General features: G+C 41.4%; 1 protein-coding gene across 1 annotated transcript in view; it reads left to right on the plus strand.

Moving 5' to 3' along the window:
• BRSK1 (BR serine/threonine kinase 1) overlaps positions 1–9,473 on the plus strand; it is a 435,735-nt gene extending 426,262 nt beyond the window's left edge. Inside the window, exon 19 of the mRNA XM_078650957.1 lies at positions 9,274–9,473. Within this exon, the coding sequence (XP_078507083.1) occupies positions 9,274–9,431 (158 nt within the window). The 3' untranslated portion in view covers positions 9,432–9,473. The remainder of the gene's footprint in view (positions 1–9,273) is intronic.
• The last annotated feature ends 16,114 nt before the right edge of the window (positions 9,474–25,587 follow it).

Genomic DNA, 25,587 nt, shown 5'->3' on the forward strand with positions numbered 1-25,587 from the left:
AAAACTGCTGACTCGAATTACACCAAAATATGGCGGAAAGCTAGATATTGGTCCGCAGATTGTGCTTTCTGTGATTTGATGGAAATCCGTTCATTCATTTTTGAGCAATCAAGGTTTATGTAGATGTGTATTTTTAAATGGTTGGGCCCCTGAGAGGCTCACGAGAGTCTCGTAGGAGCACCAATTTAAAAATAGAGTGCTTTGATTTGCCCTGGGAGGTTTTTTCCCTTGAGCCATTTTGCTCCTGCAGGAGTCAGACACCTGCAGGAACGAGCACTCTGATTGGCTGCCAGCAACATGAGAAAAATGTTGCTGGCATCCATTACAGGACTCAGGGACTTAGTCCCCTGTCCTGAACTTAAAACAATAAATTAAATAGGGGGATACCCTGCCGGCCTAGGCTCCATGGGTGCGGGCGGGCTCCCAAGTAACCCCTTAGGGCCAAAATAAAAACAAATTCACAATTTTTGCTGTGATCCTACAATAGTCACACGGGATCGTGCTAAAAAACCAAAAACAGTGGTCACAATTTTTTTAGTCTAGTTAACGGGAGGGGCATCAATAGGGCCTCCCTCCCGGAGCATTAAAAAGGCCTTTGGGACCGCATCCAATCAGGGCTGTAACTTAACTTTGAAGGGAGGGGAGGCCATGCAGCCCCCCTCCCTGAGCCTTTAATGGCATGTGCCAGATCAGACAGTGAAACATGTGTTTGCTTCGGTCGGGCGGGAGCATTTTCAAATCGCCTGTCAAACTAGAGCAAACACATAGTCTGCTCACAGCAGGCAGGAGCTTTACAAATGCACCCGCCAGCTGGAAGCACACTTGAGATCTGTTTCCCTTTCCACACTGATGGCAGCGAAACAGAACAACATATTTCTCCCACCTGGGGGAGAAGCACAAATAGCTGCTCCTTCCAGGAGGGAGCAATGCCGGCTCCTGTACTAATTGGGGAGCCAGCTTGGGCCACAGTGTTCCTGGGGCTCCCTACACCGCCCTCAACATGGGCTTTGTGGGTGGCTCAGGTGATATGATGCGGGCTCTATATAAAAAGGTTCCCATGGGGCCAAAATATGCCTGGGGAGGGGAGATGTGTGGATCCTCTCCCCTTTTCAAAACACTGACAGCTCCAGAGGATAGGGTACCTGGGACCTGAGAAGGCTTAGGGAGATGGGGCCACATTTCAAAGGGCTGAGTTATGACTTTAAATCGGCCTCAAACATACTAAGTGCATTGGACCCTTGACAATTTGTAGGTAAGATCACCATCCTAGACTTTCTTTTTCCTGATAAGTGCACGTATCACTTACACTTTCCTTCAAGTTATTCTTATGGGAGTGGAGGGCTGAGTTCAACATGGAAGAGGCAATATGTCCGTCTCTCAATCTGAAGTTTAGAGACCATAATGAGAGTTGTCAGAAAATAAAAAACCTTACTTGAAACAGTGTCATTTTGCGTCCTTCTTACCTCAATACTGCAAACTAAACATGCCAGTAGCAAATAAAGATAGAATGGAACAAGTATAGTGAGATTTGAAAGGTCAATTAGTTCTATTAAATATAAGTGATATAGTTTGACTCGGTAACCGTGGCGTGGTTCCCTCTCTAACGTTTTGTATTTTACCCTCCTGTTTGCTGACATAATTTCTGTTTGCTTTTAGATTCTGCACACTTAACCACTGCTAGCTAGTGCTAAGGTTCCTGTGCTCCTTCCGTAAAACATGATACAATTAGCCTATTCCTAATTATCATATTTAATTGTCTTAAAAGTTCCTAGTTAAGTGGTATTACATGTACCCAGGAACCTTAAATGTTATTCTACTAGTGGGCTTGCAGCACTGATTGTACCACCCACTTATGTAGCACTTTAAACATGTCTTCCATTGCAACCTGTGTGCGGGTTTTTATAATTGCCATGACGACCTGGCAAAATAATCCTTTTGCCAGGGCCAAACCTTCCTTTTTAATACATATCGGTCACCCCTAAGGTAGGCACTGGACAGCCCAGAGGCCAGGGTTCAGGGTTTTTAAACCGTAGGACATGTACTTTTAAGTTTTTTATGTCCTAATATTGAAAAACTCTTAAATTAATTTTTCACTACTGCAAGGCCTACCTCTTCCATCGGATAACATTGGAGTTACCTTATTATATTTAATAACCTGTAATTTCCAAATTGGAAGAGAGAGGATGTATCCTTCTGGCTAGATCGGTCGACTTCGGACCTGGGAAACCGGGTTTGAGTCTCGGCAATGACGCTCAACATCCTGTTATACTGGGAAAATCACTTAGGGGCATATGTTTGAACCCATTTCCCGTTTGCAAATGGGCCAATTCTCAGAATCAGCCCGTTTGCAACGAGAAAAAGCCTTTTGGCATGTATCATCCCAAAAGGCCCTCGCAAAATAGGGAATTGCAAAATTTGCGATTCCCTATATTGCGAATGCATTTAAGGAATTGCAGATTGCGATTCCTTAAATGTGATGTAGAAAGCACCCAAGTTGTGCAATTTCTTCTTAAGAAATCACAAATTACCACCAACTTCAAGTTGGTGGTAATTCGCGATTTCTTTGAAAAATTTACTTTTTGTCATTTTTCAAAGTGCCATGTGCACCACAGGTGCACACATGCTCATTTCAGGGGTGCTTAATGACACCCTTGCACTCTTGAAATTGCATTAGCAATTTGCGAGTACCTAATGGGTACTCGCAAATTCCGAATATCTTCCCATTCATTCCTATGGGCCTCTAAGCCCGTAGGAATGAATGGGAATGTATTCCTTAATTGCAATTTGCAAATCGCAATTAAGGAATTTCAAGGAATCACAAAATATTTGCGAATTGTTTATTACTTCATGTTTTGCGATTCTCAAATAGCGATTCTCTAACAATAGCTATTTGAGAATTGCAATAACGGTATTTGATACATATGCCCTCTAATCTCCCCGTGCCTAACAAAAATGAATGTGTTCATCAGTAACGAAACTGGTGTTCATGTAAAGCTATCTGATACCCGATGTCTCGGGTTTAGTTCGCGCTATATAAAACTCTAAAAAAACTGTTCATGTTTGACGTCTTTGGAAATGTGATAAAAAATCCTATCTTTTGGTAAAGTAACATTTTAAATTGTAATTTCGAAAGTTGCCATTGTCCTGCCTTAACGATTTAGTGTCTGTTGCCTGTCTCTGGGTCACATGACTGGGTTTAGCTGACAGTTGGGCTTTGTTTATTCCTCTTAGACAGCCAAACAATAGAGAACAAAGGGGTTCCTGGACTGGCCATCCTTGACAGGATGGGAAGGCAGAGCTGTGCACAGTCCCACTTATATTTGAATAGGTTGTGTCCTGCCTCTGCACAAAAGATTGTAAACTTCCTGTAGTTATTTTGGAGCTAGGACAGGGAAGGTAGGATACCTGGGGTGTTCAAAGGGAATTTCTAGAAGCCCCCCCTTCCCGTGGAAGGACATCAGGTATAAATATTGAGCCTCAGACACCAACTCTTCAGTACACTTCTGGATCGGTGGATACTCTGCCATGACTGGCTGCTGTGCTGCTGAAAGAACTGCCACTCTGATGAACTGCTGCCATGCTGGACTACTGCTTTGCTGGACTGCTGCCTTGCTGGACTGCTGCCTCCCGTGATGACCTGCTGACTGCTGCCTTCTTGCCTTGGTAAGAAGGACTGCACGTGCATTTATTGAACCCAGCACCCCAGAGGGAATTCTATGAATAGTTGTCTGGCCTCTTGACTTGAGCCTCAGGCACAGAAGGCTCCAACATCCTCGACTCCCAACACCTGAACTCTTCCATCTATGAGTCTACCCTGACAAATGGTCCTACCCAGGTCCTGGACCCATGGAAGGTGTTCTGCTAGCCTCTGCAGTGCAGCACAATCTTGAGCAAATCCGAAACATAGCCACTGCTGTGTGAATCGACCTTACGCAAAGACCTGCATTGCCTCACAGCCCAAATCCTTATCGGAACCAATGCCCCCTCGATGCCGGCCCTCACATCCCTTGTTGGTAGTTGCCTCTATGCCGGACTCCGCATTACAATCTTGCAGCACTTTGGAACTGACACATCTCCTGGACTGTGATATGCATCCTCGACATTGGACTTTGCTTCGCAGGCCTGATCAACAGGATCCTTGATGACAATGCAAGCACTCGCACCGCAGCCTTGCCACATCTCTCAACTGACACACTGCCTTGGCTTCATGACGTGTCTTCACCGCAGACTCTCGCAATGTTATGCAAACCCCCTATTTAAGGTACTTTGTTCAGCGAGCCTAACTGGGTCACAATAGCCAGTCCGCGCGATCAGATATCCACAGTTGGTGGTTAGTGCTTTTTGAGTCTATTTTCACTGAAAGCTTTCAAATTTCATATCTTCAACTCTACCGATTGGATTTTTGTTGTTTTGATCTTGTTTTAGTCATTAAAAATAACTCTATACAAGGCCTCTAAGTTAAGCATGACTGCTCTGTGACAAGCTACCAGAGGGTTGAGCACAGGTTAATTTAGGGTTGTACCTCACCCTGAAAAGGATTGTGGTTGCTGCTTGATAAGGGCCCTCAAATATCTTTACATAAATATCATGCAAGTTATTCATAAAGTTTAAAGTACGAGTATTGTTACTAATTAGGAAGAATTGGCAGTAAAACTTGTGATAAACAACTCAAATACTGTGTTGTGTATAAAAAAACAAGGATGCACCAGGTCTACCCAATTATCACCAAAGGCAGAAGTTGTGAGCTTGAAGCATGTTTCTTGATACTTAAATATTTGTGAAACTGGTTAGTAACTCAGTGTATTCTTTGAGAAATGATCACCTGCCTAACATGAGTGGAAACAGTGTCGATGTCAGGCCCATCAGGATGGTTCACAGATAGAAATATTTGAAACATAAGAGATCAGGAAATTACATAACATAACATGTATATTTGTAAAGTGAACGTTCACCCAAGGGTATCTTGGCCCTGAATAACAGATGCTTATTGTTACCCAACTCAATGAATTGATTTTATCGACCTTGGGAGGATGAAAGACTGAGTGGACCTGCTGAGATTAGAACCTGTGACCATGAGGTCGAACACAGGCTCCTACAATGGAAGCATCAGTCCACTAAGTCACAAGACCCAGAAATTCAGAGTCTTTGCAAGCAGCCACTTCCACCAAGACAGTTTTAGCAATACATTTTGATTCCTTGGTCAAGGATGTATATTAACACCTTCCCACTGATACCACGCATGCAATGAGATTCATGTTAATGATGAAAACTCATGTATAGCTCACTATTTTGGATGGCGTTGTTTGATAGCATGCATGCTGATTCTTAACACAAGAGTTTGGGTGAGGCAAGTATTGTGCACAGATCTGCTAGGACCGTCAGACCCACATCCGCTCAGAACTGAGGAGTAACCCTCATACTCTGGCAATATGAAAGCGGCCTATAGTAAATCACTAGCTAACATATGAACTTGAGGACCTAGACATCACAGAGAGGTGAAGATAGATCATATATAGTTCCATGGCAGGTTCCACATTCAAATCATATTTTAAAGGAGTGTGTAGTGTCGTGACCAAGGACTCCATCCATTGTTGGGTTTACCTCATCAAAACTTGCTTAACATTTATATTTAGCAGACTCGTAGCTTCAAGACAGTTAAAACTAAGTTCAACTCTTGGCCATTTCAAGGTTCAGGAGATGAGCCCTCCCTGTGTTTGAAATTGACATCATGGGACATTTTACGCACTTTTCTCCAATTGTGAAACCTGTTCCCAACTGAATACGTCTAGGTAAAGCCATGGAGGCCAATTTAAGCCAATGTATAAAGCAGTGGCGGCTCCTCCACTATGGTGGAGGAGCGTCGCCTGTCAGGGTCCCTCAGCCCCCAAAAGGAAAGGGTTCTCTCTGTGATCGGCCTTAGAAACCCTCAGAGGCTAGAATAGGCCAACACTTGAGGAGGTATTGGGCAAAGTGGAAACTCAAGATGGCTGCCAAGAAGCTAACTATCGAGCAGCATGCTAGTTGTTACCTAGTGCGAGGCAGCTTGGAATGTCCAGGTGAAGCACCCGCATTAGTGCGCACTTCACCTGAGGAATTTGAGCAGTAGGATGTTTCCAGAGATTCAGTTCGAAGTTAGGGAAAATAGCGTTGTTCAGCAAAACTTCGCCGCTTACCTCGTCGTGTCCTGTTCCAGTAGAAGCGAGCGGCGCCATTCCGGAGCGCAAGTCAGTAAGCTCGTGATATTTAGTTTTTGGAGTTTTTGGGCATGTGTGTAGGGAGTCAGAGGAAATTGTAGTCTCCCTCGATAGCGCATGAACAGTTGGTTAAGTGAGCATACCACGCCTAGTGGGAGTAGTGTTTGTAGAAGAAAAGGAAGAGTCAGCACAAGTCGTTTGAGCAGAATTTGAGCACTCGGGAATACCTTTTTGTTTCAGTCCCAGACAATTCTTAGAGCATTAGTTGGTTACAGGCTTTTGGGTGATAAAATTCACAACTGTAAATATTAGGTTTAAAAGGTGACAATTTAGGTGAACAAAGAATACGTAAAAACGCAGTTTCAGCAAATAATTAATAATCCTGTAAATAGGAATACTTACCAGAGACCAAGAAAGAGTCTGCCTCATCAGTAAAGAATTACAGGAAGCAAGATTATAAACATCACATGAAGAAAGGCGTAGGTCACAAGTTAACTGGTTCAATCATCTGTAAACCAAATTGCACCAGAAAAGAATACGCAAGAAGAGTGAAACACTAGAGGAAGAACCAGAAAAAACATATTTTATGACTGTCTCTTCTCTGTCCCACCCCCTTTCTCCCCAGTGGGTTCCACAGTGATTCACAAGAAAAAAATACGTGTTTACTAGAAAACTGTTGTGGGGCTTTGGGAACCAAGGTCGTTCTGCCTCCATGCATATTGTTTGTTGCACGTCTGACATCGCCCCACTTCCTTCAAGCAGTGCGAGAAGAGGAATCATAACTTAATAATAACTTTCAGTTTGCGGACAGGAGGGTGGGCGTGGCTGCTCTTCTCTCCTCACGGAGCAGGCAGGGTTGGAGTGGTTTGCCCACTCAAGTGCGCAATGACTGTTTGGTCGGCCCACTCGGGACACCCAAAGCAGTAATGCTCACTTCCCTGTTCTCCATGCAGGCTGTGTTACAGCCTGCATGAAGAACATGCCCACCCCTACAACCCCTGGCTGAGTGCTGCGCTCTGACCAATCACAACGCTGCACTGCAGCATTGGGATTAGCTTAGGGGAGGGAGCCTGGGTGCCTGCTTCCTGTACCTGTAAGCGGATGGACTCAGGAGAGCAGAAGAAGAGAGTTAAACAAAAAATACATTATAAACCCTGCCCCCCCCTCGCAACTCCCCCGTGACCCACTCCCCCCACGACACCCCTGTGACTCCCACGGCCCCTGCCCCCCCCACCCCGCTACCCATGAGCCGTGCCGGCCACACCTGGTATGAAGCACAATAGCATTTTGTATTATAGAAGATCGCTCAGCCTTTTTTCATTGGGGCAAAAAATCATGATTATTCTGGGGAAAAGGGCTCTGAGTTGAAGCAATTTATTATGTTTAAAATATCTTGGGGTGTCCCTTAAAACAAACAGCTAGATTCATGAAAGGGCCGTTTTGCGAGTCTTTAATAGCGATTCATAAGGAATCACTATTAAGGACTTGCAAAACGGGATTCATGTAGGAATTGCTAAATAAATTGTGATTCCTACACATTCCTTATTTGCGATTAGCAATTTGCTAATCGCAAATAAGGATGCGATTTCAAGGGTGCCAGGGGTGTCCAAAGGACACCCTGTAGCACCCCTGAAATGAAAATTTACACAGGTGTTGCGCACACACATGTCCAAAGGACATGTGTGTGTGTAACATGCAAAAGAAAAAAATGCACTAAAGTGCTTTTATCTATTTTTTCGCTATTTACCACGAAGTCAGACTTCGTGGTAAATAGCGGCCAAATATTGCGAATTCGCAATTTAAAATTGGTTGATGGATTGCATTTAAGGAATCTCAAATAGAGATTCCTTAAATGCAATTCCTCACACAATAGCGAATTCTATAATAGCGATTATTGCATTTGGGATGATGAATCCCAAATGCAATAATTGCGCTCGCAAAGGGCCAGATTCTCAGAATCTGGCCCTTTGCGAGCCGAATTTCGTTTCATGAATCTGGCCGAAAGTCTTTTAAAATCCAACAACAGGCCCCAAAAAGTTATTACTTACTTTAAGCTTCAAGCGGTGCACAAAAAAGCAGGTGAGGGGCAATATAGGTGATGAAATCAGGTGAATGATTCTAAACCAACTGGGTTACCCTCTTTAAATAGGAGCTTTATGGCTTCCTCCGTTGTTGCTAGGGCACTACATCAGTAATTACTACTTCCATTCGATGTGGATTAGAATGCAGAGGAAATGAAAGTGTACAGTCGTACTGTTGATATCTTTCACAGGCTTTCCGGTAGAGACATATACCCATACCTAATAGGCAAACTGTACATGCAAATTCAAAAATAAAAAATGCATACACATTTCCATAAATTTGGGTCGGCCCTCTTCATCCAGTGGTCGGTTCAACTGTCATTCATATTTTGTTTCTGAACAACCCCAACATACGTCATGGGGCAATGGGCTAGCCCACTTTACATGTTAGCTCTCGTACACTCTACATGACAGCATTTTGCCTGATCACATTTACCTAAAAAGAAGGGGACTTTGGTGCCAGAGCTGGTGGACAATACTTTACTTGGCCAATGTTTTTTTAATTTCCATCCTTTGTCATTTGTATTCATCTATGTGTGTTTATACTATGTCTTCAGGCTATGGTAATTCACACCCAATCGCACGTTTTCTTAGCATCAAAAGGAACACATTAGTTTTAATACCTGCTAAGGAGGGACCCTTACTGTTCAATCAAACATAAATGTAATGCTTATTTTTTTAACAAATACAAAGCATATGGTAGCTACTTTTAGGCTGTGACATGTTTTCTTTTCTCTTTCTTTTCATGGCACATTCTTGTGATAAATAATAAATCTAAATTAACCATCATACCAGCTTGCAGATGCCAGACCTATTGCCTTGGCCAATGCTTGTATGGTAAGCATATGTCCGCACTTTTAGGCTGCAACATGCTTTCTTTTCTTTTTCTTTTTGTGGCATATGCTTGTGATTATTAGTAAATACAGATTACCCATCATACCAATTTGCAAATGCCAGACCAAATGCCTTGGCCAATGCTTGTTTTTTCTTGTCCTCAGATGAGAAAAATGGCCAGCAGAGTCGACCGCCGGGCACCCCGACTCGCAGTTGCCAGAACTCCATTCGTAGTGAGCCGGACATGACGGAGCACCACCGGCGAGGCTCCTCCAAGGATAAAAAACTTGTAGCTTCTAACGGGACTCAAACGCAGCCATGACACCACCCGCAACACATCAGGGGAAGAGGGACACTGAACAAAAACTAGCCGAAGGAACAGCAGGAATCAAAAACCTGACAAATGTCGCCTTGGAACGGGGTTCCGGCAGAGGGGAAGGGAGGGAAAAAGGAGGTGACAACCACACAAGACAACAGGACAACATAACAGATGCAGAGAGATATGGATGCAAGCAGGCCGAAACTGAACAGGCGGGATATTGGTATTACTGTGAACATGTAAATATTTCCAGAAAATCAAAAACAGAGACAAAAAAACAAGAAAGGGAAAAAAGGATCTTTGCAGAAGAAACTGAAAATTCAAGTTGACGACATCATGGTTTTCTTTAGTTATCTACTTATCAATTTAATTTCCCCCTCAATTGGCAGCTGATGGCCCAATGAAGACAGCCTGTTTTGATTATCCTTTTGTCTTGGCCTGGAGCTTTTTGTTCAGACTGTTCGGCCTACACGGACAAACTCTTTTTTTCTCCTTAGGAACATTTATGTATATATTTGTTTATTTATTTTATTTATTTGTCTCTTTTGTCTTCGTATTATTTTTTTTTATTTATATCACTTGAAGGAACATTTATGCAAATGCCAGCCTGTTGCTTGCAACGAGACAGGTTTTTCACTTTAACTTTTTCAAAAGGAGCAGCATTCCTTTTTATTTTCCAAGGCAACTGGGCCTGTGGGTTAGGCAGTTCGATGGCTGATGCGGCATATGTACGCCTTTAGCGACATGTGGGTTGGGTGATGCTGGGGGCTGCTTGGAATTACTCTGTAGAACACATAGCCCTACCTCTTCTTCCAGATCATGAGCCATCTGTATGTTTTGCTTATGAAAGACTTCAGAGTTAATACCTCCTGGCTGCTCGAGTTTGGTAATTTGGCAGCTCTACCTGCAGTCCGGTTGGCTTTAAAAAGCAGGAAAGTCTAAGGTCTGACTTGTTACCAACTCCACCTCCTGTATTTGTCAATCTTAAAAAACATTGACTGGCCAGGTAATCTCCACCATTTTCATTTTGAAAATCCACGTTTGTGTCAGACCTCAAAGAGGCTTCATTCCTATATACATTTTGATAAAGGATGGAAGAGAACACATTTTAGACTTTAGATACAAGATGAATATTTAAATGTATTAAAGATACAAACCATACAAAATTAGATTGCTATTTACAAAAGTTAAGTTTTTCTTCTCCCTCTTTTGAAAGAACTGAAAACCGATCCTAAATCTTCTATTTTTATTATGGTGCTTCCCTGGGCCCTTTATCATAAGAAGTAAACTGGTGCAGGTTCATGATTTAGCAAGGAAGGAAAAGCACTAATTCATCGGATGGAAATACGGGTAGGGAAGGTAAGGTATCCACTGCATAGAAAACAAGGGAGAATATTGCCTTTTGGGATTACGAAGGGCCAGAAGACTTAATAAGCTCAACTGCAAGTATTTAGAATTGGTGTATAAGGACTAAAAAATCATGCTGTACCTAACTCACAAATGCTGTCCTCCGCTAAGCAATCTAGGGCACAGTATAGGATTTAAAATGCTACCACAGAGGGTAACTGGCTTTCAGACGCTACCCATTGGTGGCTCTTGTGGCCCTAAGAATGCACAGCATATGCTGGGTGCAGCTTTCTTAACATTTTGCAAAGTATTTTAAAAGGGCGCTGTTGTCAGTAATTTTTAGGGCTGCTTTTAAGGAAACATAACAAATGCAGTTGGATTTCGACGCTGACTCCACCAGTTCTGGGACAGGCGAAACCTCAAGCACACTAGACATCCCTCGCATGTTGCTCAGCAGTATCCTTTACGAAAGTGCTTTTGCTGGTGGTAATTCAATTTATTGGACACTAGGAATTAAATACAGACGTGGCTCTGACCAAATAGTTTCACTACACTCTTGATATCATCAACAAAAGGGTTAACTCATTGATTAGGTAGTCTCTCGATAGAGACTAAATGCAACATTTGCGTCCATCTTTGAAGAATACCATTTGTAAAACCCCAGATATGGATCCTGAAATGATTGCATATTTTTAGTTGGAGTGATCTCAGGAAATGTTGGCAGGTCCCTAAAATTGTGTATGGAAAAATCTTTATATTAGGACCAATGGCACTCCTCTTTAATTTGGCAAAAAATGTAGCATCTTTGTGGACAGGAGTAGATCCAGAGAGTGTTTTGTCCACTTAGGAGGACTATTTCCGGAATTATGACTGACGTTTGAACATCAATTTTGAATGAAAGAATGAAAAACACCTGAAGCTAATGAATTTGGGGGAAAAAGATCTCAAGGCAGATGGAATTAAACCAGCAACATCACTTTACAGATAGGACACATGACAGATAGGGTCCAAGTATTTCAATAATACAGTACACATCATTAAAAATGAAATTTCCTTCATTAACCAAGTGAAATTAAATGTGAAATCCACCCTTCTTCTCATATTAGTGTGCATAGAGTTGTTATCTCATGGTTGTTCTCTTTCTGTCTCATTGTTTCAGCCATGCCCAGGCTGAAATGAAGCCTCTCGATGGCAGTGTGCCTGAATTGCTAGCCTTAATAGGAAAGAGCGCTACAAAAAGAGATCTGTGGCAGCAACCTTAGTATATGAATACTGATATTTTTAAAGGTCCGTACTTACGGAAGGAAATAAAAACCCTAAATTTGTGTAAACAAGAATATTGCGGACATTTGTCACAGGGATCCATTTTCTAAAGAGGTGCTTTCAAACATTATAAAGGGGTTATGCCCACCTTTCTACTTTCTAAGGGCCTGATTCACAAAGGCAAACTGAGATGAAAGTCTAACTTTACGACTTTTGGTATTCACAAAGGGCATTCACGAGTAGCAAAATTAGACTTTTGTCGCAGTTAAACTTAAGTTTTGGTCTTAAGTTAGGACTTTTGGTCTCAGTTGAACTTAAGACCAAAACGTAAGTTTAACTGAGACAAAAGACTAACTTTACTACTTGTAAATGCCATTTGTGAATACCGAAAGTCGTACAGTTAGACTTTCGTCTCAGTTTGCCTTTGTTCAATAAAACGGTACAGCCTCACATCCAATCCATCCTGATCTACATCCCGAGCTGGCTGAAAGCCATACCACTAAAGGTCAGTCAGGGATCTTGCCATTACTTTTTTACAATTACAGTTTAAGCACATTTGTATATACAATATCTGAGAAAACCAGAGTGTTTTAGAATTCATTATAGTGGTTTCAGCTAAGTGCCCCTAACTTTAAAAAAAACCAAATCCCTCACGATTCTACAAATTTCTGCTCAGTTTTTTTTCTGAGTCCTGCATTTCAATAGGTTACATAGATTAGGACACCTTAACTTAACCAAATTACCTTGGACCCGAAGTATCAAGTATAAGGAGGAATGTGAAACTGAAGTAGAAAAGATGCATGGATACACAGTCAAAGAATTAAGAAAAGAGAATATTTAAAGAATGAATAAATGCGTGTTGCCCATTATTTACTGGATGAGTTTAGCTCAAATTCAGTCCAGACGTATTGAATTAATAGCAATTCCTAGGAACAGCACTCATTTACTAAAGCTTTGCGTGGGGGCTCACGTGGTGCAACAAAATGCAAAATGCAGCAGCTAATTATCACACACTGAAAAAGACAGCGAGCTCCAGCACAAACATTGCAGTTCACAGAATGTACATGGGACACTCCATCACAACTGTGGAAGGCCAGTGGGCCATTTAATGTGGTTACCACCATTTGCACTATGTGGAGTTGTCCTAACAGTTCTCCTGATTTAGTGCTCATACATAACTTTTATGTCTGAACTCAACTCTGTTGGTGTCAGTATGGAAAGGGTGATTTTTAATTGGTTGCCTTCAGTTTCATTTTGTGTGATCAACTTTCACCACTCACTGAAATACTTAACATATCAAACAAAACACTATGCGGCAGTACAAAATAATATAGTAGGAATATTATTTGGCTGACAATTCACTTTTCTAGTAATTATAACATCACAAACTCAATTTGGCGGAGGTTGTTAGGGTTATCCGTATTTCTCATGTCCTGATTAATAGATTAAACATTTATAAATATCCCCCAGATAATTCTTAAGCAATCACAAATCTCTCACCCCGCTCTTCACCACTTATTTGATGCTGCGATCAGAAGATATGTTCTTTAAGCGTTGAAAAGCGATGTGGTGAAACATTTCCCCACATAAGCCCCACTCTGAGAAGGACCGACTTCGCTGGCCTTATCCGACCTTCCAGAGGAGAAATCTATTTCTTCATCCTGGCCATTACAAGTAAATGCTCTCACTGATCTAGAAGACCATAAGCAAACAGATGTAATCCTCTTAAAAAACTAATAGAGCAAGCTTTACCAAATGAGAGTTACTAATATTGTGAATAATTTATTGAAAACCACAGTTATTTGCAACAGTTTCTAAAAGCGTCAGTCAATATATGTGGAGATCCCTCAAATCAAACAATGTATGTTCTTCAATTTCAGTCGCTCAATTATGCAGATGGGAAAAATGCATTGAATCAGCAAGTGTAGTTTGCATGCATAGCAGCAAGGTTTTTGATCAGGAATCCCAAAAAGTAAGTCATAATAATTTACTGCAACTTTCCGATGTGGAAAGGCTAGGAATATTTAAATAGACGCATTCTAGAATTGCTAGACATATGAAAATGGACAAGAAATTGCCTATCCAATTTGTAACAGCAAGTGTGACCAGTCTGAGCCTGCGGCTAGCTGTAAGACTTAGGGAACACCTAATACGTCAGGCAGCACAGCAGAGGGTCCATGACCTTCCCATTCTGCAGCAATAATAAACTTTTATTCCACAATAAATAAAGTCCACACACAAAGACTTCAGCTTTTACAGCAAAATCCCTGTTGGTGATTTTTCAAAGGCTGCACAATCAAATTTAAGTACTTCAATTCATCATTCCTCTGCAATTGGCATGAGTCAAACACCAGAGCTATTAAGAGACGCTTGAGCAAGACTGCATGCGCCCAAACTAGAGGAAAGATGGCCAATTTTCAGGAAATATAGTGTCATTCCAGGGTGATCGAAGAGTGCTCTTCACCCATGGCTTTATGACTTCTTAGGCCAGTGTTTCAGTAGCGTCCACAACAACAGAACCATTTCCTTTCAAGTCCAAGGAATCCTGTCAATTGTGAGACAGAGTTTTCTGCTCACCTGTACCCTCACGTCCACCATTTCATGCTTGTAGGAGATGCTACCCTTATAAAGGCCCTCTCCTAATAGATGTGCAAAACTGATGCTTACACTAACAGGGAGAAAACATGGTTTTCTGCAACAGAGAATGTTAGGGGCTTATAATAGGGTTTAGCCACACAAATATTTCAAGATCGGCAGGCAGATAAAATCCTACAGATTACTATGAAAGGCAATGACTGTTCACAGTAGATCCACACATGCCTGCTGTCTCCTTCCCATATTGGCGCCACGTGGCAATTCTAGTGGATGAAGTTCATTAATCATTTCCAATTGGAATTAACTCAGTGGTGTTTACCATGGTTACCCTGAAGTATGAAGTAATTTTGGAGATAGAGAGTTTGCATCTACTCTTACCTCATTATTTGGTGCAGTGCAATAATTCTCAGCAAGATCAGGGACATGCTCTATTGTTTGCAAATCTCTGTAATGGAAAAAGTCTACAATGTTTCCTTCCCAGAGACTGCAGTTCATCAAATCAATCATCTTGGACATGAGGCTGAACTGAACCTTTGCCGTACCAAAACTTATCCTTGCACTTCATTGTCAGAAAAGACAATTGGCAAATGCATGGTGATTTCATAAAATGTGGGACTTGTGACTCCTGGTTCTTAATTGTACCACTTGCCTTTTTCAAGTCCCATATAACTGCGAATAGAAGAATAATCTTTGGTTTGGAAATGGTTTCCAACCCACTCGGATCGGGAGAGTCCGACCGACGGAGTACGATGCATTGGATGCTTCCAGATACCATTTGTTTGGACTCCCATTGTCTTCAATGGGAGCATTTGTTCCTAACCACATCATAATTTGGCCCTGGGTCGGGAAGACGCGTTCCCGATCCGATTTGGAAGGAGCAAATGCCATTAGGAGGCCTTACTAACCGCATCAGAATCAGGCCCTAGGTGGGAACGCTTTCCTAACCACATCAGAATCAGGACCTTTGTGTCACATGTGGGAAAGGTTCACTCTTTCCCTGGGGTTGCCCATTTTAACTTGAGAGGTGTGGTTCCTCTGCTTTCCCTAGTTTACAAAAGTATCAGCTAGCTAAGCTCAACACAGTAACAAAGGAAATTAACTAGATTTTGTTAATGAGTTTTGGAAATAAACATCAATCCAATGGCATGCTGTATTGATTACCTTTGATTTGGTAACTTTGGATCTAAACGTAGATGTTTGTAAATTTTACATATCCATTTGCCACTTATAAACTTCTATCTGATCGAAATTTATCTTCAAAACTGAATAGTCAGTTGACATTTTGAAGTTCTTCTTTTGCTGTTGCATCTTGAAAGATCATCCGTGACTATCCGCACATTATACTGAACTCTAGTTTACATGCTTTGGCTTCTGCTGACGTAAAATGAGCTACATGGAAGTCTGCCTTTTTAGTGGCGGTTATTTTGCAACCAGAATTTGTGAACTGGAGGCTCTCATGAGCCAGAAGCCTCGTACAGATCTTATGAAAGACAGTCATTTTAGGATTCATTCTAAGTTTTTTTCAAAAGTTTGTTTAAGATTTGACTTTGACCCTACAAAGGAGTAAACCAATTCTCTGTCTAGACTTCTCTTAAAAAGCTTTCATAAACTAGATATTTAAATGGTCCTTCATTCTACTTATATAGGTCCAAACCCCATTGACAGAATTCCTTTTATCTGTTACTTTGCGAAGTTCTACCCTTTGTGGGGGAACAACTATATCCCCAAATGCAGCTAAAACAGACATCTGTCCGGCATTGCCTGTGGCTCGGGCCTATAACTCGGGATCGTACCTTTAACAATAACTATAGCCCTCAGCAGCAGGCTATAATGCTATATGATTTTCCATTCCACTGATGTTGCCTTCTTTTGTTCCTTAAGGAAGCTAGACATGAGACTTTCTTCATTATGCTTAAGAGTGCCACTAAATGACTGGAAGATGATGGCATTGCTTATGCATTGTGTAAAAAAACTAGTCTGATGGGAAAAGAAATGGGTATTGTTTTCTGAAAGATATAACATTTTAGCAAACCAATAAAAGTTTCCCCCGCAGTTCTGCAGCTGACCAACTAAAATGGAAACATGAGTGAATTGCTCTCTCTCTTACCATTAGTGCCACCATCACCTCCACAAAAACGTTCTTCAGCTCATAATCAGTTCTTCCACCAAATTATCACTTAATTTACTCCAAATCACAAGTCACATAGTTCTACTGAATCTCTACAGGGAGTGGTATTGAGTGGATATGTAATACAGGTGTCATAGGTCAGTATCTTAATGTTATTGATCGACAAGAACAGAATCCTATACTGTTATGTTTCGCTATTTTCATGCCCCGTGGGTGATCAGAAGCATATTGAGTTCAGAATATTGAGGACAGTGGCCCACCAGATCAGAAGCCACTGGAACCATTGACCTGGAATCAAGGGTATCAGATTAATTGGACACAAAAACATACCTGCAAAGAACAAAATGAATCTTATAATAAGAGGACAGTGGCAGCTTTCAGCAATCATTAACGCATTAGTGCCATTGCAAGTGTGGCACGTCTGCACATCTACCTTAAAATAGTCCATAAAAAAAGCACATGACCGAGAAAGCCTATTTTAAAATAGGTAGAAGATAAAAATAACAGAGTTTCAATGTGAAGATATACGCTTCATAAATAAAACATATAAAAATGAAGACTTAAGTAAGACCTTACAAAAGTATTAATTTCCAGAAAGTTTGAGCTGTTAAGTTTTCCCAAAGTCAACCAAGCTCTTTTCCTATAGATTGTGAGACTGAGTTGAATTACTTTTCTATCCCAATCCAGAGCATATTTCTGTGACAAGAGCTTGAGGGTGATATTAGGTGCATGTTGAAACTTTTACAGAGTCTGTTTTTGCATATGTTACCAACAAGGGGACAGGTAATTCAGCCTCTAGACCTTCATAATCCCGAATGAGTTCACCAGCCAAGATGCAGTCCGTTACGATTATCATGGAGCGCGCTTCTGAAGGCAGGCAGAGTTTAGAAGATTTTTTTAATATGGGATTTGGTTGCACCTCCCAAAGATAGGCCAGTTTATAGAGACAATGTGAGATGTCTCAACAGGACTGAGCCTTTAAAAGCTGGGTATGAGCCTACTCTTGTCGGGTGCAGCCCAACCGATCTTTCACCCGAATTAACCAGTTTGTAAAACTTCTGATGTGTGTAAATCCCAGAATGCCCACCAGTCCACTTCCTCCCTACTCATGATCTGAAAAATATTTGTATGTGTCGAGGAAGTTCCAGTAACCCACCAGAGCAGAACTGCAGCCATTCGGATAATCATCTCCACATTTTAAAGCAATATTACTTGCAGGCCGGTGATGCCTCAGCCTTGTCTTAAATTGTATGTATGTGTATATATATATATATATATATATATATATACATATATATATATATATATATTTATATAGATATAAACACACACACACATATACATATATATAAATATATATATAAGTATATATATATATATATATGTAAGTATATATATATATATATTCAAAATGAAAAGGAATGCTGTACTTTTTGATCTCCGCCCTTGTGGTATGGTGCATTCATTTATTAACGTTCTTTCTTAGCTCCATTCTGTATCGTTTTATTCTTTTCATTTGATTTCTACTTCATGTAGTTTTTGGAGTTTTTTTTTCTCTCGATCAACTCACGATGGACTTCGTTTTCCCTTGGTTTATTTACCAACTCAAAGAGTTTAATTTTGGTGTGGCTACACAGCATGCTGGCGTGCACATTACTCAAGAAGACATGTATGTATTTGCCCCTTTTTGTCCTTCTTCTGTCTTCCACCCTTACTGTCTCCTTCTCTTCCCATCCTTTCTCGCCTTCTACTTTATCAAGATTGTGAGACTTCAGAGAAAGTACACAGCCTTTTTTCTCTCTTTACTCCTGACTTAACTTTGTCTTCAGTTGCTTAATTTTTTTTTTATTTCTCTCTCCTCTGTCTCTTGTTTTGTATTTATTTTACCCCGCTCTGTTCTCTCTTATTCCTTGTTCTCAATATGCTCTAAAACCAATTACAAATGAAAAAAATGAGAACACAACAAGCAAGTTCTGGGTTTTCATTGCCTTTCTTAAAGTAAATTGTTCCTACTGTGCACATCAAAGGTAAGATCATATCGGGGGTAAAACATGTCTATCTCTGCAATCAGGATCTGTAATATTGTGTTCAGTTTCGCTGGTGACATCAGGAGCATTGTGCACAGTCATAGAGCCTGCATCTGGATTATTGTGTTTGACTCTATCGGCCGCCATTTCTACTGGTCACTATCAAGTTGTCATCCTACATTATAGTGGCCACATGTGGAGTATACTGCTAGGTGACAAAGAGGACGTGTAAACAATTGGATCCGGTTTTGGAGGTGATAATGTGATTCTTGTGTCCTGTTTACTTCTGGAAAATTATGCTGTGGTCTCACAGTGTGACTTTGGAGCCACCACCTCAAAGTAAGGCAAGGACAGCTGTTCCCTGAGGGATGATGTACCCTCGCTCACCTAGTGAGTCATGCTTCAACGTGGGGTTCCAAACCTTGCGCTAGGCGGCAACCCCCGTCATTCAAATGGCCATATATAGAATTGTTGAGTATCTGGTATGACTTGGGTAAAATATGTGTGAGAATAAAAGGGGGAGGGAGTTAAAACGTTGATGAGAGCACCCAATGGTATCAATCAGATAACATTGCATTACACGGGACAATGATGACAGAGTATCTTAAGCTAAATCTGCCCCACGTGATCCCTTAGCCACTATTGAGTTATATTTTTTTCATGACCAGACATAATTAAAATTGGATTGGAGCCATATAGCTTGCAAGTGTTGGCAAATAAAACACCAGGAATTAGATTTGCACAAAAAAAGCACAATATCATTTGACAAGTCTGCATCTAATACCTCAGTTAAAAGTTTTAAATGCCTAGTACCTTATATTCTTAAGATATGGCCTTGAAGCATTTTTCTGGAAAATTCAATGATTGGCTTAACTTGTGACAATCAAAATCGTACAAAGTTATCCTTAGGCTGCTAAACTCAGTGATGGCAAGCAGAGGTCCTTTTGAAGTGTTGCCTATGTGAAAGCTCTCTGGGGCAAAATACAGCATTATTTTAAAATTCTGGTTAAAGCTAAATCAAGACAAATACCATTTCGGCCTGGACTTTACCCGCTCCCAACATACTTCTTGGTCTCCTATCACACTCATTGTCCTACAAATGGCATCTCTATGGAACCTCAATATATCTTACGGCCATTTCTAATATCTTCTTTAGGGAATTTTGATTTAAAAAGGTATCGCTATGGACTTGCAAACATTGCAGGCAAAGCAACTGCAACATAACCCATTTACAGTCCTACCTACGAAAAGTTGGCACCAAAGGCATCCTAAAAATGATGGGGCAGTTTACAAGCCACCAGTACATCACATTTTGTGACGAACTGGTGGCGCATGTTACTGCTCCATATTTACAAGGACAGTAAAAGCCACCCTTCGTCAAAGGGGCATTCAATGGGTGTTGCTGTGGGTGTTCCCACACAACACCCATGGAACAAGACACATTTCCAGATTTACGAAGAATCGTAAATCTGGAAATGCGTCTGACTGCTACGCTGAGTGGGGTAGCGAGGCTCAAAGAGGAGAAATGTTTTCATTTCTCTTCGTTCTTTCCTCTTTCAATGCGTGCTGCATTCTACAGCACGCATTGAAAGAGGAAAATGCCTGTGGTGATTGTTTTTGTGCACTAAGGTGCCCCTTCCTGCACAAAAACAATCTCCCCATGACGCAGGCATCCTTGCACGATGGTGCAAGGGTGCCTGCGCCAGCGTATGGCAGCAGTTTGTGCGCCAGCACAGGGGAGAGCACAGGAATGCGACATATTATTTGAAATATGCCGCATTCCTGTGCTTTGGAAGTGCCGCCGCATCGCGCAGTCAAAGGGCTTGTGTTGCCGCGCTGCTGTACTTCCTTGTGAATCTGCCTGATCTCTTTCCTTTGAAATTAAACTGCATCTCCTAAGATTGCGCCTCATCCTTTTTGATGCAGGAGATAGTGCAAAGTTGCAAATATAAAAGAGTGAACTTTGCCTGCTGCTTCTGCTCATATCTCAAAGAGTGATTTGCACATGTCCTCTGCATGTGCCCAGCATCTGTTTCGGAGCAAAAGAGTTTTCTTGGACCACATTTTCATGGAAAAAAATAAGAAACTGTGCATTCTCTATTTCTTACTCCTTACTAGCAAATGATAGCAGGTTGATCACCAGGTTGGATAGATGCATCGTTAAAGTCCTTGACACTGCAGAAAAATAACATGACATTAATTCTGGTGCCAACGCCATGCTTCTTTTACAAGATATATACCTCCTTGTAGATTAGTTTAGTTTATAAGCATATATAGTGCATAAATCACCCCCTGAACGGTATCTCTGCGCTCGCAGATTTGCAGAGGAAGTTGTTACGGTGGGCGGGTCTAAAAGAGGGCAGTTTTCAAGGCCTTTCTGAATTTAAGGTGGTCTGGGCATTGTCTTAAGACAATTGGAAGTTGGTTCCATATGAATGGTGAGTGATATGAAAAGGCTTTTCCTCCTGTTCGTGCTTTTTTGATCCTGGGGATTTTGAGCAGAGATTTTGAGCCTGATCTTCGGTCCCTTTGGGGGAGATACTGATGGAGCCTCTCCGCCAAATAGGAGGGTGCATGTTCCCATATTGCCTTGTGTGTCAGGCAACAGATCGTAAACTTCAAGCGTTTCCAGCACCGGTAACCAGTGTAGTTGGTGTAGAAGAGGAAGTGAAGCTCATCTGTGAGGGGCATTTCATACTAAACATGCTGTGGTATTTTGTCATCTGAAGGTGGTTTAGAGAAGACTCTTTGCTGGCGTTACAATATTCCAATTTACTCTGCACCAGGGTTTGGATCATGGTCTTTCGCAGGGGATCGGGGAGATAGGGAAAAACTCTACTCAGCAGGCCCAGCGCCTAAAAGCATTAGCCAAAAGTATGGGTTACATGTTCTTTCATTGTTAGAGTCTGTTCAAGATGCACCCCTAATTTCTTAGCCATTATTTTTGAAGGGCGGTTCCCAAGTCATTAGGCCACCATTCTGGAGTCCATAGTAGTGGGGCTTCTCCGTAGAGCCTAACTTCAGTCTTTCCAGCCAGCATTCAGCTGTAGGAAGTTGTTTCTCATCCATTGTGAGATGGCCAGCATGCCGGGAGAGAAGAAGGATTCGGCTGTCAGGGAAGTCTTGTTGAAGGAGAAGGTAAGCTGGGTGTCATCTGCATAGGATATTGGGACAAACCCATAGCTCCTCAGTAGAGCCGCCAAGAGAGCAATGTATATATTAAACATGGTTAGGCTTAAACATGAGCCTTGAGGTACTCCCTTGGTCAGTTCTTTCAAAATGGATTGGTATGGGCCCAAGTTAATGGTCTGGGTGCGATTAGAGAGGAGTTAGTCAACCATTGCTGTGCCACTCCCCCAATCTCAATATAACAGAACAAAATGCCTACACTGATGAATGGATCAAAACCCTTACTGTGGCTCAAACAGAAGAACGAATAGTTTCCACTGGAGTTTTTGCTATTTAATAGCTCTTTTACTCATTTAAATAGAAACACGAAAATACAAAAGTTTATACACTTTACATTGAGAAAACATTGGACACAACATATTTCAAAAAGAATAATATAAACACAGTCACTCTAATCAAACATATCACAGTCATTCAAAACATATGAACCCACTCATACAGCACACTCAAAAGTCCCGGTGTGTCAGTGTAAAAGGAAAAAAAAGGGGAAAAAGGATTCGAAATTGCTCTGTGGATCAACACATTAGATTATCAATCAATATAGCACGAAAATATATATTCAATACACTTTTCTGTTTTTCTACACAATTTAAACACAAGTATATACAATATCATGCAATTTAGAGTGAAAGAAATTCACTCCGCGTTTGAAACCGGAAATTCTTTTTAATGCCCAATCATGGTTGAATGGCAAGCAGGTAAAATTCTGGCTGTTTGGCGAAATTCAGGACGCTTATCTAGAAGACATGCATAATCAGCGATTTTATTTAGGGAGGCTTGACTGCTCACAGCGGTAAAGTCGGATCTCGTAATCTGTCGAGAATAAATCACGAAGGCCAGCTCGAAATGTGCTGGTGGCGTCCACGGAGCACTACTCACTCACGCATGCGCCATGTAGAGATGCACCTCTACACGGCGCATGCGTGAGTGAGATCCGACTTTACCGCTGTGAGCAGTCAAGCCTCCCTAAATAAAATCGCTGAGAATTTCCGGTTCCCTGTGAGTGAATAACCGCGCCGTGGCAATTTTGTCCCCTCGGATAGAATCTTCCTTCTTCCACAACATCTGAAACACGTCTCATAGTTGAGTAAGATACTTGCTGGCCCTGATGAGAATCCCTCCCCTTTGATCTGCTGGGATTCGAAACGCGTAGGCCCTTATCCTAGGAATTGCTCTGCTATGAAGTTTCAAACGGGGAGTGAATTTCTTTCACTCTAAATTGCATGATATTGTATATACTTGTGTTTAAATTGTGTAGAAAAACAGAAAAGTGTATTGAATATATATTTTCGTGCTATATTGATTGATAATCTAATGTGGTGATCCACAGAGCAATTTCGAATCCTTTTTCCCCTTTTTTTTCCTTTTACACTGACACACAGGGACTTTTGAGTGTGCTGTATGAGTGGGTTCATATGTTTTGAATGACTGTGATATGTTTGATTAGAGTGACTGTGTTTATATTATTCTTTTTGAAATATGTTGTGTCCAATGTTTTCTCAATGTAAAGTGTATAAACTTTTGTATTTTCGTGTTTCTATTTAAATGAGTAAAAGAGCTATTAAATAGCAAAAACTCCAGTGGAAACTATTCGTTCTTCTGTTTGAGCCACAGTAAGGGTTTTGATCCATTCATCAGTGTAGGCCTTTTGTTCTGTTATATTGGTATTAGTGCTCAGCCTCACTGATTAGAGCCAGCTCTTGTTTGTTATTGGACTCCCCCAATCTCAGCTTCCCTCTCATGAGCATAGTCTGGTGGTCGACCGTATCGAATGCGGCGGAAAGATCTAATAACACCAGGAGGGTAGGTTGGCCCGGATCTAGTGTGAGCCTGATGTTATCGGTAATGGCCACCAGGGCAGTTTCTGTGCTATGTTCGGGCCGGAAGCCTGATTGAGATGGATCCAGGTAGCCGGCCGATTCAATATGGTCAGATAGATGAATGTTGACATGATTTTCCAGAACTTTGCTCAGATATGGTTTAGAGGTTTGAGAGATCTTCCATGGTAGCTTTGGCGTTTTTTCGGATTGGGGTACCTGAGCCACCTTCCATGTTAAGGGTAGGTGGCCTTCCTTCAGAGATAGGTTTAATAGAGAGCAGATGGGATCTGAAAGTGTTTTTGCAAGGGAAGCTGAAATACTTGCAGGTAGAACATCGAGAGGGGAGGCAAATTTTACTTTGCACATTAGTGTTTCAGTCTCGACCTGCGATAAAAGAGGGAAATTCAACAGTGTTTTTTTCCTAGTGCTAGGAGGAGATCATGTTATGATGTCTGCCGATAGAGAACAACTGGTTGCGGCGATCTTATTGTAAATGGTGTCTATTTTTTGTATAAAGAAAGCACTTATTTTATTGCAGAGAGATTGAGAAAAACTTTCTTCCAGTAAGCAGGCTTTGGGGCTGGTGAAAGCTTTCGGGATTTGGTATAGGGCTTAGGGGTGTTTTCAGCTTGGCTAAGTTGTTGTGCTGTATGGGTTTTCCGAGTATGCTTTATGATTTTGTGATAGAGGGAGAGAGCTGCCCTGTGTTTTTCTTTGTCTTCTTTAAGATGGGTTCGGATGCATCTTCTTTCTAGGTTTTTGCAGCATCTTTTTTCTTTACGAAGTTCGGGGGTGAACCACACTGCCTGGGTTTGTCTGGATTTGTTTGAACAAGTTTTCAATGGAGCAATCAGTTCGATACCAGCTAAGACATATGAGTCTCTTACAATAGATTCACTCTTACTACAGTGATCTATATTTAGCTTTATTTATTTTATGATTGTCTATATTTTTAGAGCAGTCAATTTGGGATGGGTGTAATGAACTATGAAATAAAATGTTATTATTATTAGGAAATAGAAAGTTAGAAATTCAAGCCACGCTAATGATCCGAATCCATCTTAAGGATAAATGCTGCAAAGAAGGTTTATGTGCTTGAGATTCTGGAAAAGGAGATTAACTTGAAAACCATGATTTTGACATTGATGGTTGTACACAAAAAGGATTTGGATGGGATCAATGACGGACAGAACCAGTTTAAGGAGTATCTTATAAAACATACAAAAACTAACGAAGGACGTTCAAAAATGTTCAGCCGCTGGGAAGAACGAGAATGTACGCAGCCTTAGCCAACCTCTAACAACGCACTTTGGAAAGGCATCTCACAAAGCTGGACTTTTACTGCTTGCTGTTTGCTCATTGCTGCTGCACTTCAGTAATCTAACCAAGGACCACCTTGGCAGGAACCCAGGGCCATATTATCAAGAAAGGGCGATACATTATCGCCGCTTTATCGGCAGAAAACTGCCGCTAAAGCGGCGATAATGGACTGGATAATATGCCCTTGTGAATTCCCATAGAAGCCCAGGTCAACACCAGAAACTGGCCTTCTATGGGAATTCACAAGGGCATATTATCAAGCCCATTATCACCGCTTAAGCGGCAGTTTCCTGCTGATAAAAGCGGCAAGAATGTATCGCTCGTTCTTGATAATATGGCCCCCACTTTTTCTAGAGCACATTATAACAACAAAGAGGTTTTTTTATGACATGGAAAATTCAAGGGAGGATACAAATGAAGCGGTCAGTTCCAGGATCAATACAAGGTACCACACTCACCTTGAGTGACAA

The sequence above is a fragment of the Lissotriton helveticus genome, chromosome 7 (assembly GCF_964261635.1).
Source record: "Lissotriton helveticus chromosome 7, aLisHel1.1, whole genome shotgun sequence".
Lineage (NCBI taxonomy): Eukaryota > Metazoa > Chordata > Amphibia > Caudata > Salamandridae > Lissotriton > Lissotriton helveticus.